Source organism: Dreissena polymorpha, chromosome 4 (genome assembly GCF_020536995.1).
Source record: "Dreissena polymorpha isolate Duluth1 chromosome 4, UMN_Dpol_1.0, whole genome shotgun sequence".
Lineage (NCBI taxonomy): Eukaryota > Metazoa > Mollusca > Bivalvia > Myida > Dreissenidae > Dreissena > Dreissena polymorpha.
The window spans coordinates 47627588-47647383 of record NC_068358.1 but is presented as its reverse complement, the minus strand read 5'-3'; the positions used below and the strand labels follow the sequence as shown (position 1 = coordinate 47647383).

The 19796-nt window shown below is 35.2% G+C and overlaps 1 protein-coding gene across 1 annotated transcript in view; it reads right to left on the bottom strand.

Moving 5' to 3' along the window:
• Window positions 1-19796, bottom strand: part of LOC127880116 (T-complex protein 1 subunit gamma-like) — a 38766-nt gene that overhangs the window by 11314 nt on the left and 7656 nt on the right. Inside the window, exons 4-14 of the mRNA XM_052427348.1 lie at window positions 18699-18795; window positions 18314-18434; window positions 15779-15859; window positions 15328-15433; window positions 12490-12572; window positions 11961-12027; window positions 11636-11670; window positions 11122-11301; window positions 8726-9011; window positions 1297-1437; window positions 366-497 (exon numbers count right to left, since the gene is read on the bottom strand). Coding sequence (XP_052283308.1) covers window positions 366-497; window positions 1297-1437; window positions 8726-9011; window positions 11122-11301; window positions 11636-11670; window positions 11961-12027; window positions 12490-12572; window positions 15328-15433; window positions 15779-15859; window positions 18314-18434; window positions 18699-18795 — 1329 coding nt within the window. The remainder of the gene's footprint in view (window positions 1-365; window positions 498-1296; window positions 1438-8725; window positions 9012-11121; window positions 11302-11635; window positions 11671-11960; window positions 12028-12489; window positions 12573-15327; window positions 15434-15778; window positions 15860-18313; window positions 18435-18698; window positions 18796-19796) is intronic.

Here is a 19796-nt window from a genome sequence, read left to right as displayed (position 1 = left end):
CTATGCCAATAGGTCAGTTATAGGTACTTACAAACAGGTTTTTTTTTAGATGTTCATACTGCGATTTAAAGAAATATAGTTTTCTTGCACTGACCCCAAAATTAACATCTTCACATAATTTTAAGATGAACATTACGAAAGTTAGGTAAATGTATAAATTATTGTGGTGCATTTGAGACCCTCCGAACATTTAAAGTGCATATTAATTTTTATAAAAAATAATAATAATTTAATGATTAACAGTAGGGTTTTAATTGATAAAACTGTATGTATAACACATCTTATCAGACAGCTATTATTGTATTAACACGATATAGATCAAACCAACCCAACATACGTCTACCCTGGCAAGCTTGCAGTCTCACCTCAATGGCCGTCTTGTAGACCTGTGCCTTCACTGAGTATGGTTCCCACACCCCGTAGTCCTTCATGTCCACGATGTTACCCGTCTCCCCGTCCACGCCCCAGGACCTGCTGTCTGCCTGCGCATGCTTAGCCTGCGCATGGAAGTGTAAGTTAATATTACGCTAGTGCTTTATATATGTTATCAAAAATGTTTGACTAGGATAAACTTTCTGCTAGAAATTCTTCACACATTCATAATACGGTTTTGTATGGTTATATATTGAAGAGTTAAATGAGTTTATGACATTTCGTGGTTTCTTTATGAATTCATTTGTAGCCTTGCTCTCAGAAAATGGGAAAATGCATGTGCCTAGTCCGCACTGGCTAATTAGACAAAACTTTCTGCTTTTATGAAATTCTTCATTTACAGTAATTCTCCAGACGAAAATCCAGTCTAGGCTGAAAGTGTCGTCCCCGATAAGCCTGTGAAGACTGCACAGGCTAATCCGGGACAACACTTTGTGCACATACATTAAGCCCAGTTTTTTCAGAATGAGGCTCATTTACAAACTGGTTCAGCAGCTCATTTAAAGAATGGTTTAGCAGCTCATTAACAGACTGGTTTAGCAGCTCATTTACAGACTGGTTTAGCAGCTCATTTACAGAATGGTTTAGCAGCTCATTTACAGACTGGTTTAGCAGCTCATTTACAGACTTGTTTAGCAGCTCATTTACAGACTGGTTAAGCAGCTCATTTACCGACTGGTTTAGCAGCTCATTTACAGACTGGTTTAGCAGCTCATTTACAGACTGGTTTAGCAGCTCATTTACAGACTGGTTTAGCAGCTCATTTACAGACTGGTTTAGCAGCTCATTTACAGACTGGTTTAGCAGCTGCGCAAGACATTATTTGTTGGCAAAGAATTTAAAGAGAAGGAGAGCCAGCTCTACCCGAAGAGCTGTGAGTGTTCTAATGGTACTGGCACCGCAGTTCTGGATGAGGGTCCTGGGTATAACCTCTAGAGCCCGCGCCACCGCCCTGTATGGCCACTGATGAACACCCGTGATACTCTTGGCTTTCTCATTCAGCGCCTGAAAAACAATACAGAAATTAAGCACTGGGCCAATCTCTTTGTCTGCCATTCAAATAACAGCACTGTAAGGATCAAATTAAGGATTATGTTAAGCTTCGGTACAGATCTAGATAGACAGAAATAAGGGCAGAACATTTATTAACAAACTCTCACATAAATACAGATCTCAAAAAGCATGTTACAGAAACAGACATACGTTTATGTCCTATGGGTGATGAGCGTAATAGTTCATTTTATATAACATCTGAATTGAGTCAAATTACTTCTATACAATTTCTGAATTGTGTCAAAATACTTTTATACAACATCTGAATTGTGACTTATTACTTTGGAACAACCTTTGTATTGTGTTGGCTTTTGTGCATTGATGGAAAACAAATGGGTCTAACTGGTTTATTGTAACGAATTAAATTCCCTTATTATCATTTGATACATCTGATTTTACAACATTTATACAATTTAGAACCAGGCTGATTCAGTTTTTAAAAATCCCACTTATTTTTTTTCTGAGACAATTAAGCACACAAACAATTATCGCAATAAAAAAATGATTTTTTAACTAGTTTTTACTAGTTTTTTTACTACCGCAACACTATTGTGATAGCGATCCTATCCATTGTTCTCAACAAAAGCCTTTTTCAAAGAGCAGAGCTCATATTTAAAATTTGTTTATTAACTTGATTATTTTAACAGTATTTCAACCATTTGACAGCTGTCAGTTTTCTAACTACGACTGCCTGGGTAAGCTTACTTAACCAGCACTAAGTGCAAATACTTATGCCTGCCTTTAACTGAAAACTGCCCTACTTGAATCACATGTAATGGATTATTGGCAATCAAAAGAATTTCATGACAAATGCCCAAACAAGTTTTATGTCCAGGCAGGGAATCAAACTTGCAATCGTCAGATTAGTAGTCCAGCCCTCTAGCGACTGAGCTAGCTGGCCATCATTGTGTCACACCGGTCTTTACTGACCTGTGTGAATGCGCGCTAAGCATTGTGGGAAACGGACTTTTTTCCATCATGGCGTTGGTAAACATAATAAACACGGAAGTGAAAAATGGTAATTAATTATTATCAAAAACAGGCCCCATCAAACCGGGCCAGCTGTAATATATAGTTGGATGCAGTTTGTGCTTCAAAAGGAGCCACTTTTCATGTCAGTCTATTGTTTGTAAGAATCACTAAACACGTAACTTAGACTAACTAAACATGTTGCAAGACTGTAGCTAAAGAAACTTCAGCGTACAGTTTATATAGTATTGACATACCTGTACGCTGAAGCGAACCCCGTATCGAAAGTCAACCAGAGTCGTAACATATTTATGTCACGCTATAAATCAAAGAAAGCTCATTTTCTTGGTTACATTTCTACATATATTGGTGAATGAATATAAATTACTGCATCGGGGAATATTTTAAGGTTCAAATGTTTCAAATGCATCTTACAGTAGATGAAAATAACTACCATCAGTCTGAAATTCACAATTTTGACGCCATTGTCGCTTTGTCACGTGACAAGTTTTCATTTGGATACTTTCGGATCGACCTTGACATTTTTTGCTGAAATTGTAAACATTACTTTCGTTTTCTGAAATCTATTATTTTTTATTAACAACTTATGTCTGGTGGATTATAAGACTGATTTCAGTGTGAATCACGTAGTTTTAAGTAATATGCACTTTGAGTTTGTATTTACACTACCATTTGTTTACAAAACAAGCCAGAATAATCTAAAATACCGAGAAATGTCATTCTGAATTTGAAAACACCTGAGCACATGGTATGTTACTAAAAATAGAAATAACGTCATATGACCGTGAAATCTCGGGAGATTCGCATCTCAAGAAAGTCTGTCACATCGCTGTTTTTCTCGATATGTAAGAGCAGAATAGATAAATTTTAAATGTTTAAGATAGTATTTTGTGAAAGAATATATCAGTTAAATGTGAAAAATGTCAATCTTTCCAATCAAGTGAGCCAATAACTGCATTTAAAAGCTGTTTTGGACCGGTCTTTGTTACCTGTCAACTTTTCGGGAATTTCTGGTTGACTTTCCTATTGGGGATAGTCCATAACTATAAAGTCGCGCCAGTCAAAAATCATAAAAAGCGACATTTAAAGTTATGGAAGCCAGAACTAGCAAGACTGTATCTTCGAAATAGTTAATAAATCTAAATCATAAATAAATATTTATAATTAAATACCTGCTGAAATTTGAGAATGTATACGATTTAAAATAAACTCTGTGAACATTGCAAGGAATCTTACATGTAGGCCTAATGTGTGAGAGGATTAGTCAGGGATAAAATAAAATGGAGTTCGAAGGATCTAACATTTTGAGGAAGACGTCATGGTATCTTGGACATTTGGCACTTTCATATATTTATTTAGTAGATACTGAAAATGCTGAATGTGCTAATTGCAACATCAAAGACAAGCAGGTGAGATTTTTACAGCTTTTTTTTCTTGACATAATATTGTATGTTTTCCATTTAATTTATATGCCAGTGTTTTTTTTCACCATTTTGGGAATGGTTTCCGGTCATTTCCCCCCCCCCCCCCCCCCCCCAGACGTTTCCTCCCCAAGACGTTTCCCCGCAAAGAAAATTCCTCCCCAGACGTTTCCTCCCCATTTTAGTTTTAGTGCAGATGTTCCCCCCCCCCCCAATAAATTTATAATTGTTCGGTTGAAGTACAATCTTTGTTTATTATCAAAATTATTATTTTGTTTATGAAGTCTTTAATTAACTTTTAATATCTATGAAGCAGCTTGTATGGTTTTTTGGTTTTAGAATTGTTTTTTGGAGGGTTTAACTGTGTAATGATTGCATGTAAATCATTAGTAAGTGCATGTTGGTGTACTAGTGGAATACATGGAATATCCTCAAAATCTTACTGAGTATCTTATACATGTTGCTCAACACAAATGCAACCAAGAATAATGTGTAATCAAGACCCGTTTTGAATACACAATTAACACCTTATTTCAGTTTGAGTGAACCTGGGCAGGGTTGTGCAAATGTAGTGTTTGTTGTTTTTTATCCAATTAAATATGGTCAATTGGTGAAATGAAAATGGTAAAATCAAATTAAAATTAATTTCAACACTGTTTTCCTTGTAACAGATAAATATGATAAAGAAATATTTACTTTGTAACTGTCAACATTTTTTTCATGCATTCATATGTTTATTATCAAATTATTGGATGTCACTGATATTTTATTTTTTACTAATAACTCATTTAGACTAAATAAAACAGAATTGAACTTTCCGTGCACATTATTTCATTATTAATAATATAATTTATTAGCAAATGTAATAAAAACTTATTGATATAAGAAACACAAAACACAATTACCCGTTTTTATTAAATAAATTTGTGGAATTTAAGGAAAAATTAATAACTTTATGAATTAAAAAAAAGGTAAATTTAAAGCAATTTATTAATAATAATTAAAACAGTGATAAACTACATAAAAATGTTTTTGTATGATAATGTACTAATCTCATCTTATGAATGACTATCCCCCTTCAAAGATGTCACCTAATCTCATCAATGATGATTAATGGGCCTGTATATTGCACCATAAGTACCCCTTTATACAATAGCTGTTATCTTGTTATATACACTTGCTAATCCAATTAACGCTTGTATATTGCACCATAAGTGCCTGATATATTGTTCAATGGTAGGTGTGTGTTGTTACTTAATATTAGTGAAAACATAACTTTCCTATTATTTGCCTGGTTCTGAAAATATTTTCATCGTTGAGTTTCCTTTAATTTTTAAAGAATATTTTTGAGAGGTAACACCTGAGTACTACAAATCAATGTAAAATGTTCATACTAGCTGTATTGGGACATTATAATTTAAATGTTACAAAACAATTTTATTTACTTGTCTCAAAATAAATATCCCAATATGATATTTATTTAGTCAAAATAATTTGTGTTTCAGTTAAAACTTGGATATAGTTATTATTCTTCATTAAAAATCACAACTATTCCACTTTAAATGACCATCAAAGCTGTGTTTTTACTCAATTTTTCAAGGATCTCAATAAATGAAAGAAACAATACAGTTACTTATAAAAACAATTCTAATTAGATCTATTTAATTGGTAAAATTTGTTTGAGGCTTCCCTAAAAACAACCATAATAAATCATTTCACTGATCTATTGATATATCTATTTAATAGGCAGAATGACAAACAGAACTAGTGTGGTTTCTAGGGTCATAAATCTGGTCCCTAAGCCTTAATTGGTAATAATATGCATGCAGTGTTATGTCTCTGAAAGTGACAATGAAGCAAATCTGCCCTTAGGCTATTTCATTTCACTCACACAAAAGGGGATAACTTGCTATTAATTTAATAGTTACTTCTAACTTGTCTCCTTTCTGTATTAAGAGGGTTTTCATATTTTAAAGTTCAATTGGTCTTCAAAAGAATAAGCAATCAAAGTTCTTGATTTTGCCAACAAATAATGTTTACCAATTGTGGGTCTACTCTACTTTCTTTTAATAATTATTTCTAATTATGTTTTTTTTAATTTTTATATCAATGGAAAATGAAATATTATTTCACTATTTTGTTTAAAAAGTACTTAAAGAAATCCAGGCAAGAATACATGACAAGTAAGGGTTGTGTCAAGAAGGTGCCATTTAAGGCCCTATTATCAGTTTTGGATGCCCTAACCTGTATAGGTGAGAAGACTGTGAGAAGACTGGGGACGTGGGGCATGAGGAACAACTAATACACAGTAATTGACAGGTTCGTGTTGAATCAAGCACAGAATTTCTGAGCATTCATGATTCATTAGAATTGAAAAAAAACAATCAACCAGAAAAATCCAGTTGACCAACTTTGACTTATTTGCATGAACAGGTATAAAATAGTGGGTATTAATAGCTTAAGACATTATTGGCAACATGTCTGTTTAATTTATATTATCAATATTGTTAATTAAGCATGGAATATTAATCAAAATTGGGGGTATAGTTCAATCGACCAGTATTGACCAGTAATGACAAATTTGGGAGTATTGACCGGGGCGGTTTTAACCAGTAAAAACCGCCGGTTAAAACCGGGGGCGGTCGATTGGTGCCAACCCTGGGTGTACTAAAGGAATACTAGAGGAATACATGGGATATTCTCAAAATCTTACACATGTTGTTTTTAATATAATTAAATAGGATCAATTGATGAATTAATTCAGTTTGTGTAAACTTGGGCTGGGTTGTGGAACTATAGTTATTTGTTGTTATACAATTAAATAGGGTACTATGTAACTGTCAAAAAAACATATGCATTCACACGCATATAATTCAATTATTGGATGTCACTGATAATTTCAATTTTACTAGTAGGTAATTAAGACTAATTAAAACAGAATGGGACTTTCCTCGCAAAGTATTTCATTATTAATAATATAATACTATAATTAGCTAATGTAATCAAAACATATTGATATTTTAATAATTTAACTCAATGATATTAATAATATTAAAATTTTCCCCAAAAAAACTAGGGCAGGAAGATAGGAAGGATTTTTTTTTGGAAAATCAACAGTGTTGTCAGTGTAAAATATTTGCAAAGCTTCTTCTGAGTTTGAACTTCAGTTTTGCATTTTGTGACCTGCAACATATTCTATGCTACTTTATTTCACTATGGTAAGTCATTAAAGTGTTATTTATTTTTCAACTATATAATGTGCTAATCTCATATAATGAATTACTACCCCATTTAAAAATGACACCTAATCTAAATTCATTAATACAATAGTTATAACTGTTTTATTGTAATTTGTAACATACTATTCCACTAAAAATGACCATCATAGAACATCAACGCCGTGCTTTTACTAAATTTTCAATGATTTCAATTATTTAAAGAAATAAATTTATCAGGCACTTATAAAAAATATATAATAAGGGTGTCAAAATTTAACAAACTGAACAAGTCAATTTGAACTTCTCTTGCAATGCAAATGGAGCCACTTGAAATATCAAATTGTTCCCATACTAGTCGGCAATATAACTATGACATTGTGTCTTTTCAAAACATGCATCAGACACACCTTCTGAAACTTTTTAAGCGGTTTTGAAAACGCTATTTCATTGCAAACTTTCGTCAATAAAGGATACATGTTGTTATACAACCGAAAGTGAAAGTTCTGTTTTTAAAAAAATGAATAAAGAGCGAAATAGTTGAAAACTAACGAAAATTATAATTGATACTAACATAAGACCGTAAGACTGAACAAAATAATACTTAACTTTTAAATCATAACATGAATGTTTACTTATAAAGCAAATTCTTCATTCATCCGCGGACTTCTTTGTGTCGTAGTCATAAATGCCTCCAAATGGAGGTGCGTGATGCGTCTAAGTATAGAGGTGACAATAACGTAGTGACGTCACCATCTATGTATAGAATGAGCTGGCCATTACATTTTACAACATTGAACAAAATAACCCAACCACAACTGCAACAAAACTATACTGTTCAAAGTAAGAAGATCCCATTTTTATTCAGCTTTAAAGGGATCTTTTCACGCTTTGGTAAATTGACAAAATTGAAAAAAGTTGTTTCAGATTCGTAAGTTTTCGTTTTAGTTATGATATTTGTGAGGAAACAGTAATACTGAACATTAACCATGCTCTAATATAGCCATTATATGCATCTTTTGACGATTTTAAAACCTAAAAATTATAAAGCGTTGCAACGCGAAACGATTGAATAATTTGGAGAGTTCTGTTTTTGTCGTTAAATTTTGTGAAACTACGAAGATTGCTTATATAAGGTATAAAATACATCTAGAATGTGTACACGGCGGAATAGCTCAGGAGGCTAAAGCGTTTTAACTTCAAGACTCTGGCAGGACTCCAGGGGTCACTGGTTCGAAACCTACTCCGGGCAATGTTCTTTTCCTTTTTTAAATTTTTTCTTGATTTTTTACTGGAGCTTTTACGATCCAATGTTTACATTTATCAATATAAAGCATTTAATGAATAAGTTAAAAAAATGCCAAAATCTGTGAAAAGGCCCCTTTAATACTAAAAAATAATTGGGGATATGCTACAAACTGTTAAGCTCGTCTTGGGTTATGGTTAATCAAAAATCACAAACATTACGAAGGAAATGCACGTGTTCTTTTGAATAACATACTTGAACCACTTAAGCTGTGATGTCCAAATGCCATAATATATTAACATGGAATATCAATTTAAACACGAATATCATTCGCAGAATCATCTACACTCAAACATTCGTATTCTCACCTGAGCCAGTGCCATCTCAGCAGCGCCGCCCCCAGGCACAAGGAAGGGCTCCTGCATCACATTACGTGCCACGTTCATGGCATCCTGCAGGTTACGCTCCACCTCATTGAGGATGTCCTTGCTGGCTCCACGCAACAGGATTGTGCACGCCTTCGGGTTATCGCAGTTCACGAGGAACGTGAAGTACTCGTCGCCAATCTTCCTCACCTCAAACAGGCCACAGCCTGTGCCCATGTCCTCCTCCCTCAACTCATCTGTACGGTTGACAACTGTCCCTCCACACGCTCTGTAAGCGAGGTAAAATGTTAATGGTGACCATGCATAAGATAGAATTAGGGAATGGCTATATACTGGTATTTTATAGTTGACAACTGTGGCTCCACAGACTCTGAAAGTTTGGTACAATGAGCCATGTTTTAGAAAAACTGGGCTGAATTTAAATGCGTAAAGTATGACCAAGATTAGCCTGTGCAGGCCGCAGAAGATATTCAGGGCAGACACTGTCCTGCTTTATTGAATGTTTTGTTTGAAGGAAGTCTCTTTTAAACAAAAATCCAGTAAAGGCGGAAAGTGTCATCAATGATTAGCCTGTGCAAAATGCACAGGCTAATCTGGTATAATGCTTTTTCCACATGCATTAAGAACAGTTTCCCTAGAACGAGGCTCATATGTTAATAATTTGGTGACCATGCATTAAATAATAATGCACAATGGCTGTATTATTTTATTGAGCATTGATGAAAAAGAAAATACTCTTGAAGTTCAGCACAAGTAATTTACTGTGGGACCAAGAATGGACAGCTGACAGCACTCAGTAAATGGCAATCCTCAACGCCTTAACTGAGAATTAATTATATATTTTTATCTGGGTCAAGCAGGATACAGCAAGACCAAGTCTGCACATTTCACCATTCTACGTTCTATACAAGCCTTTTCACCTGGCTATCCTGTTATGTTTCCCCCGATATAACAAAAACAAGCAAATTCGTTGAATTGATATCCCCCGCCAATATGCTTCTCGAAACAATAGTGTTATATTTGACACTCAAAAAAGCATTTTTTCAAGATACAAAGGGCCATAACTCCGTTATTAACAGATTGTGTACAATGCCATTTGGCGTGCACCATCCTCTTATCCATATATATGCTCCAGGCCTTAAAGAATTTTTCCAGAGCCACTCGCCCTGCAGGGCGAGTAGGCCTGACAATCCACTCGCCCTTCACTTTAATCTACTCGCCCTGCATTAAAAAAATAGATATCTATATTTATAGTTATGATCAACCAGAACCTTTTTAACCTACGTATCAAAGTGACACTAAACTGCAAACAAATTAACTACATTATCTGATAGACTTTATTTGTCTCCACCACCTTGCAGATATTTTAAAATAGAACCCTTTTCCATGCTGAGTTTTAATATTTCAGACGAACTTTTACTTAAAGACACGCTTGATTAACAAATTGTTACAATATGGTAAATTTTGGCTAAGGCTACTGATCACGAATTATTCTGTTTATTAATAATTATTGTTTCTGTTTATTTTTAATTAAATATATAAGAAGTATTACAATTTACCAGTTATGTATTATTTTTTTATTGATATTAACATTAAAATGAAATTTTATTCTTCACGGAATGACCAATATTATTTTTTTTCACTTTTAATCGATTAGCTATTATTAAAGAGCACTGACACCTACGAAAAGAGCGCAGCCGATTTCGAGAATTTTTTTTTACTGTGCCCGTGACGTCATTTTTCATTGTCAAAACAAAACAGCAGATTCTTTGTGTACTAAACCTATTTTTTGTTTGTTCGAAAAATTGTTCGCAATTTGTATCGATGTGGCAGGAGTTCTGGAACTGAATTTATATTTCTCAACTTGAAAAACAGCACTCGCCCGGTTGGTCGAGTATTTAACAAACTTTACTCGCCCGACCGTCAACTTCACTCGCACATGCGAGCAGTCGAGTGGATTCTTCAAGGCCTGTATTCATACCAAGTTGAAATGAAATCCGCCAAAAGCACTTCCAAGATATGGCTCCGGACACACAAAAAAGCATTTTTTCAAGATACAAAGGGCAATAACTCTGTTATTAACAGATGGTGTACAATGCCATTTTGCATGCATCATCCTCTTATCCATATATATACTCATACTAAGTTTCAATGAAATCCGCCAAAGCACTTCAAAGATATGGCTCCGGACACAAAGTGTCGGACAGACGGACGGAAGGTCGGAAAAACGGAAGGACAGACAACGCCAAAACAATATCCCTCCGCCTATGGCGGCGGATAATTACTCTCCTGTCTCTACTCGTGCCTTCATCTGGCTATCCTGTTATGTTACCCCGATATAACACAAATTACTCTCCTGTCTCTACTCGCCCCCTCACCTGGCTATCCTGTTATTGTCTGACTTCCTGACACGGCGGATGGCTGTGATGCCGGCCCTGATGAGATAGTGCTGGGCGAGGTCAGACACACCCTTCTCGGTGATGATCAGGTCAGGTTTCAACGCTATTACATCGTTGCACATCTTCTCAATGAACTCTTCCTCCATGCGAAGGATCTTACTGAAATATTGAACAACAGGAATCACTCGGAGAATTTAGTATCAGGCACCATTCTCAGCAGTTTTAAAGTTAACCATATGACTTTTAGATTAACTTTTGTTTGTTCAATCTCAATTATAATTAACAGTTGAAATTTACATACAAGTATTAAACAATTATAAGTCAGTGATCGTTTAAGTTGTCTAGTAATGACAAATAATGAAAATCAGGAACATTAGAAGGACATAATATAGCAACAAAAGACAACAAAATAGTATATAGCCAAATTTAAATTAATTCAGTATAGTGTGCTAAACAAGTAATTTCTTTTTAAAAATTTCCATAATTCACTTACGAAAAATCTTCTTCCTTTGAGATTTCAATGTTAGTCTGCAATTAACAATAAACACATCAATATATATATATAGACTTGAACCTTAAAATTAATGAGTACCAGTGATTACAATGCATTATTTTATTTTCAAAAACGTTATCTTGTTTTAGGACACAAATTATATAAAGAAATGCCCACATTAATAAAAAAAAGAATTTCTTGTAAAATATCATAACAACCTAAACTAATTCTACACATACAAGTAAAATCAGACAATATCCTGTCTATTGATTGCTGCAAACAAATTTCCTTGCTTATTCCTTTTTCATAAACAAGCGCAACCCACCTGGCTTTCTCCTTTCTTGTACTCGAGGTTACAGTCCATCAGAAGGATTCTGGGATTCTCTATACGCCTGATATACATCATAGAAGTGAGTAAGATACATTGACCACATTATATAAAAATTCATTATCTCTTTTATGTTGTCTGACAAGAACGCACTGGAAAATTGCTTGAATTCATTGATAACATTTCTGTGTTATGTTAACAACCAGTTTGACAAGTTTGTATACTTTGAACAATGTGTTGCATACGGCTTTTACAAGCTATGTATTGTGTCTGCCAAAATATATAAAATAAAGTCCTGTATACAACTTACCTGAAAAATCTATTGAAATTAAAAACTTATTTTTCTGCAATGAATCATTTTGGTAATAACTACTAATCCCAAAGTATGTGTACATATTCAAGGAAGCAGTTATGGTATTAGAATCATTGTATTAAAAAAATAGCTTGTATAAAAATGAAATTCCTTTCAGGTCATCACATATGTGCATTAAAAACATTTCCACTCTAGACCCCACACTAAATGCACCTCTTCATTTTGGGGTGAACCACATCTTTGTTGATCATGATCCCAGTCAACACCTCGGAGTCCTCTATTGTACCACCTGGAATCTGTAACAAACCAGTACAAAGTAGACATCTTATGACGTGTAGCAAGTCTTGCAGAATAACCCAAAAGAGAAAAACATACCATTGTTCCGTAACAAAAACTAAGCAAATTCTTCATGATACACAAATTGGAAACAGATCGGCTCTACTTTTTAAAATAAATAAAAAAACAAGAGATTGCCAAGCAATATGGTCCCCTTCCGGTGAAACTCCACCATTTTCAGTTTTTTATATATATATATATATATTTGTTGCCATAGCAACCAGAATTCTTGACGTAGGAACAGAATGAAATGACATGCATAATCTCAAAATTGTCATCTATCCATGTTTCAAGTTTCACCAAATAATATGAAGAACTTTTAAATTTATCGCAGGATCCACTATTTTTAGCAATATTTCTAGTCTATTTGTTGCTTAAGCAACCAGAATTCTTGATGCAGGAACAAAATGAAATGACATGCATAATCTCCATATTGCCATCTTTCCATGTTTAAACAAGAGGGCCTGAAAGGCCCAAAGTCGCTCACCTGAGATAACAAGATATTATTGGGACAAATCTTCTGACCAAGTTTCACGAAGATCGGAAAATAAATGTGGCCTCTAAGAGTGTTAACAAGGTTTTACTATAGCCATATAAGGAAAAATGCCCCGCCCCTGGCAGCCATGTTTTTCAACCAACCCGCATCATTTTTGAACTCATCCAAGATATTATCGGGATGAATCTTCTGACCAAGTTTCATGAAGATCGGACATAAAATGTGGCCTCTAGAGTGTTAACAAGATTTTACTATAGCCATATAAGGAAAAATGCCCTGCCCCTTGGAAGCCTTTTTTTTAAAGCAAATATAATTATTTTCTAACTCATCCAAGATATCATTGAGACCAATCTATTGACCATATTTCATGAAGATTGGAAAATAAATGTGGCCTCTAGAGTGTTAACAAGGTTTTACTAAAGCCATATATAGCCATATAAGGAAAAATGCCCCGCCCCTGGTGGCCATGTTTTTAAAGCAACAAAAACCATTTTCGAACTCATCCAAGATATCATTGGGACAAATCTTCAGACCAAGTTTCATGATGAATGGAAAATAAATGTGACCTCTAGAGTGCTAACAAGGTCATACATTTCAATATAATTTAAAATAACAGATAAGAAGAACATGTGTTGAAAAATGCAAAATAAGCCAGATATTTAATTCTGAAATCGAAAATGTCTGTAAAGTTGAATTTGCCAGCATGTATATCATGCATGTACAATGTCAATCTTAATTTAGTTTAATGGTTGTTTTTAAATTTCTGCAGCGATGTCTATTCATACGACACACAAACACTAACTCCGATCCTAATAAAAAGATGAATTCTTCGGTTATTGTAGGAAATTATTACGAAATATCTTTGTCACCATCGGCCCGGGGCGCTAATTTGTCTTTGCTGCATTTTATGAAATTCGTCTTCAATATCTTGCCTATTTTGTGTTATTGTAACATGTATTTATCAATATATTACAATTTAACACATATAAAAATCGTATAGTCTCACTTTAATCCTTTGTCAAAAGAATGCCATATTGTACAGAATCATCAAACAATAAAAAACATATTCAAACGTTTGCTATCTTCCGGAATGTAAAACAATCATTTATAATTAATTCCACTTAATCTTCTTGTGCTTAAAAAAATATTTTAAAAAGGGAGACAACTCTGTCAATTCAACATAATTTTTCAAAAGCCATTTTGCAGTTACTTCCCTTTACATGCTAAACTAGAGTGTTCACAAGCTGCTTTACTATATAAATATAAGGAAAATGACCCCCCCCCCCAGCGGCCATGCTTTTTTACCGATCCAAAACATTTTCGAACTCAACCGTCATATCCAGAAAACATATGTTCTGACCAAATTTCATGAACATTGGACCAAAAATGTGACTTCTAGAGGGTTCACATGTTTTCACTGTATATATATAGAGAGAAAACTGCCCCACCCCCTGGTGGCCATGTTTTTTCACCGATCTGGACAATTTTCGAACTCGTCCGAGATATCAATGAAACCAGTGTTTTTACCAAGTTTCATGATGATTGGGTAAAATTGTGACTTCTAGAGTGTTCACAAGGTTTCTCTATAGCCATATAAGGAATACTGCCCCGCCCCCTGGCAGCCATGTTTTTCAACGGGCCAGAACCATTTTTTAACTCAACAAACATAACATTAAGACAAACATTTTGACAAAGTTACATGAAAATTGGGCATCAAATGTGACTTCTACAGTGTTCACAAGGTTTTTCTTTTTTTTGACCTAGTGACCTAGTTTTTGACCCAGCATGACCCAGTTTCGAACTCAGTCGAGGTATCAATGGGACAAATGTTCTGACCAAGTTTCATAAAAATCAGACAATAAATGTGGCCTCTAGAGTGTTCACAAGGCAAAATGTTGACGACGCACAAAAGGCTATCACAAAAGCTTACCATGAGCACGTTGTGCTTGGGTGAGCTAAAAATATGAAGAACTTTTAAAGTTATGGCAGTATCCAGTAAAGTGTGACGGACTGACAGACAGACGAGCGCAAACCATAAGTCCCCTTCAGTTTCACCGGTAGGGGACAAAAAAAGCCTATATCACTTTCCTCTCTTTTTGTGTGTGGAAATATTACATTCAATTTTTTCTATGACATTGTGCTATCATTTTATGCCACCACTTACGTAATAAAAAGACTAAGCTAAAGAATGAAAAACATTCGACAGCAGCCAGTTATACCTTTTCCACCTTGGCATAGCGCTTGATGTCAATTTCTTTCCTGCCCCCTTCCTCCAAGGCGACTGTAGCTGTGGCCTCAAGGGCAATCTTGCAAGCCAGGTCAGACCTGCACAAACACATCGATATAACATATGCAATGTGCGAATTAATTACTTTCAAGTAAAAATGAAGTTAGTCTACTGCTATGGTTATTTGAATTGAGCAATTTACAAGGCTATGAAATTTTAGTCAGACATTCTTTACACAATGACATATGAAAGAAAAACAAGCCTATGTGAAATGTTCTAGCAACTACTTTTCTTAATTAGCCTGAAAATCAATGACATCATCAATACCAAAGGTGAATGACTTTTTTAAGATAACCTTGAAAGCAACCATGAACAATAATCAGTTTAAATTTATACAAAGTACATTCCTTATTTTACAAGGATGCAATAGCAAACAAACAAACCATTTGCTCATGAACTTGGTTCCAACGCAGCTTTTGACGATCTTCATCATTTCATCTTTATTCGTTATATCAACAGGTGTGCTGAAATGAACATTTACATGTCAATTTTGTAATATTATGATGATGAAGTGTATAACCATAAATAAAACAAGAGCACCGCCTTGCGGGTGCAGAACGCTCATCTATTTTCTTTTTAAAGGTGAAGGGACTCTCATTTTCAATCACAAAGGAGGAAGGGGTGGAGTGTAGAGGGATGTATAGTGTGGGGGTGTGGACATTTATTACATTATCTTTAAAATGCGAAAAAAATGCAAAAAAAAAAATTCCGGGGGGGGGGGGGGGGTATAGTGTGAGGGTGTGGTGTTAATTTGTGAGATGATCTTAAAAAAAAATAATAATAATTAGGGGGGGGATTCGGGGGGGGGGGGGGGGGGGGATTCTTTGGTGCGATGGTTGGACGGTATTTCAAACATAAAATAATAAAAATAAATATTTGTGTTTTTTAACCGTTTAAAAAAAAAATTGGTGGGGGGGGAGGGGAGGTGGGGGGGTATAGTGAGAGGGTGTGGTGGTAATTTGTGAAATGATCTTAAAAAAAATTACAAAAAAATTGGGGGGGGGGGTGAGTTGGGGGGGTATAGAGTGAGGGTGTGGTGTTAATTTGTTAGATGATCTTAAAAAAAAAAAAAATTAGGGGGGGGGGGATTCGGGTGGGGGGAGGGGGGGTGGGGGGGGATTCTTGGATGCAATGGTTGTAGGGTATTTCAAACATAAAATAATAAAAATAAATAGTTGTGTTTTTTAACCGTTTAAAAAAAAATGGGGGGTGGGGGGGTATAGTGTGAGGGTGTGGTGGTCATTTGTGTCATGATCTTAAAAAAAAAAAAAAAAAAAATAGGGGGGGGATTCGGAGGGGGGGGGGAGGGGGGGGCACGGGGGATGGTTTGGGTGGAGTCTATTGTGGTATGTCAGGTAAGAGTAGTTTTGTCAAAGTATCAATCAAATCTAATCATAAATAAAGAAGTTATGGCAGTTTTAGCAAAATTTAATAATTTGACCTTCAGAGTCAAGGTCATTCAAAGGTCAAGGTAAAATTCCACTTGCCAGGTACAGTAACCTCATGATAGCATGAAAGTATTTGAAGTTTGAAAGCAATAGCCTTGATACTTAAAAAGGTAAAGTGGATCGAAACACAAAATTTAACCATAAATTCAAAGTTACTAAGTCAAAAAAGGGCCATAATTCCATAAAAATGACATCCAGAGTTATGCAACTTGTCCTTTTACTGTACCCTTATGACAGTTTGCGAGTGTTCCAAGTATGAAAGCAATATCTATGATAATTTAGGGGTAAAGTGGACCAAAACACAAAACTTAACCAAATTTTCTAAGTATAAAGGGCCCATAATTCCGTCCAAATGCCAGTCAGAGTTACATAACTTTGCCTGCACAGTCCCCTTATGATAGTTAATAAGTGTTGCAAGTATGAAAGCAATAGCTTTGATACTGTAGGAATAAAGTGGACCTAAACACAAAACTTAACCAAATTTTCAATTTTTTAAGTATAAAAAGGGCACATAATTCTGTCAAAATGCCAGTCAGAGTTACATTACTTTGCCTGCACAGTCCCCTTATGATAGTTAGTAAGTGTTGCAAGTATGAAAGCAATAGCTTTGATACTTAAGGAATAAAATGGACCTAAACACAAAACTTAACCAAAATTTTCAATTTTCTAAGTATAAAAAGGGCACATAATTCTGTCAAAATGCACGCCAGAGTTATCTAACTTTGCCTGCCCAGTCCCCTGATGATAGTAAGTAAGTGTACCGAGTTTGAATGCAATAACATTGATACTTTCTGAAAAAAGTGGACCTAAACGCAAAACTTAACCAAAATTTTCAATTTTCTAAGTATAAAAAGGGCACATAATTCAGTCAAAATGCACGCCAGAGTTATCTAACTTTGCCTGCCCAGTCCCCTCATGATAGTAAGTAAGTGTACCAAGTTTGAATGCAATAGCATTGATACTTTCTGAGAAAAGTGGACCTAAACGCAAAACTTAACTGGACGCCGATGCAGACGCCAAGGTGATGACAATAGCTCATAATTTTTTTTCAAAAAAATAGATGAGCTAATAAATGATTTTTCTTAAAAAATCAAACAGACTATATAAAATGAATATGAGAACAAACAAAGGAAGGCTGACAATATCAATTAGATCAACAACACAAAAATACACGGTGAAGTGCTTCCCATCAAATATGACCAGCGTCATGCAAAAATATGTCTTGTGCCATATGCCACCAGCATAGCTCAATACCAGCAAGCGTATCTGCGCAGACTGGTCAGGAGCAATCCTGTCTGCTAATGAGACCAGAAAGTCTTCTGTGACTTTATAGCTGACATTGTAACAGCACAGTCTAGTCTGGAGCTACACTGGTCGCGTATTACATACAACCCATATTTGCTTGACAACAATTATTTTGTTGTAGAACACCCTAGACTCATTGTCTCAAAAGTATCAGAGTGCGTTTACCTGACTTTGGATTTCAGGGTTTCCAGCAGGTCCTCTAGTGCCATACGGAAAGCACTGATTATGACTGTAGGGTGCATCTGCTGTTCTAAGAAGGGTTCTGCCACTGACAACACCTCCCCACCTTAACAAAAAACGCACAATTCGGGTAAATTGTAGTTAGAAAGAGGAAGTGTTACATACTCAGCATGTTTAACACGCACTTCAGTTAGAATGGACTAAAGAGACAACTTGAATTATCTGCTTTAATTTAAAGGGGACAGCTTTATTTTATGTTCTTCACTTCTAGCACATTTGCACAGACTCACTCTCAAGCAACGTTCATAATAATTCAACCTTGCAAGCAAGCCATCATAAAATCACTACATATTAGATTCAAATACGATACCAAGAATAATGACAGATGTGGTTCCGTCCCCAACTTCTTCATCCTGTGTTCTGGCTACTTCAATCATGGACTTGGCTGCAGGATGCTGGACATTTATCTAAAAGAGAAAATGTTAGCAATTCTTAAAACCATTTTAAGCAATTTTTTTCTTTGATTTTTTAAGCAAATGTTACTTGATACATTTTTGCTTTGACCACACAACAGAATTGAAATGTTATGTGTTGTGTACTGGTGAATGGATTGGAAAGAAAATATATCAAACAAGAGATGTTTTTGTCACCAACACAATGCCCATTACTGCGCCGCTTTGAAGCCATATATTTGACTTTTGACCTTGAAGGATGACCTTGACCTTTCACCACTCAAAATGAGCAGCTGCATGAGATACACATGCATGCCAAATATCAAGTTGCTATCTTAAATAGTGCAAAAGTTATGTGCAACGTTAAAGTTTTCGGACGGTCGCACAGACTGACGGACAGACTGACAGTTCAACTGCTATATGCCACCCTAATGGGGGCATAAAAATACATACCAGAAACAAATATTATATTTATTTTTCAAAAAGCGTGGGGATATTGTGCTTATCTCCGCTGTCCGTCCTGGCCACTATCTCCTCCTTCACTATAAGCACTTGAACCTTGAAACTTACACTCATGGTAGCTATGAGCATATGTGCGACCCTGCACTATTTGGAATTTTGATCTGACCCCTGGGTCAAAAGTAATAGGGGTTGGGGTGGGGCCCTTACAGAGATTTTCATTATTTTTTTTATTTTATGAACTTTAACATTGGCCATAACTTTTGCAATATTGAAGATAGCAAATTGATATTTGGCATGCATGTGTATCTCATGGAGCTGCACATTTTGAGTGGTGAAAGGTCAAGGTCATCCTTCAAGGTCAAAGGTCAAAAAAACAAATTCAAGGGAAGTAAAAAGCTTTACAGGGAGGTTATTCATGAACCTGCCAAATATTTTTTTTTAATAAATCAAAGCGGCGCAGAAGGGGGGCATTGTGTTTCTGACAAACACATCTCTTGTTTTATGTTATTTTACATTAACTTCTTCATTTCTACACTGATTTACTTCCAATTGAT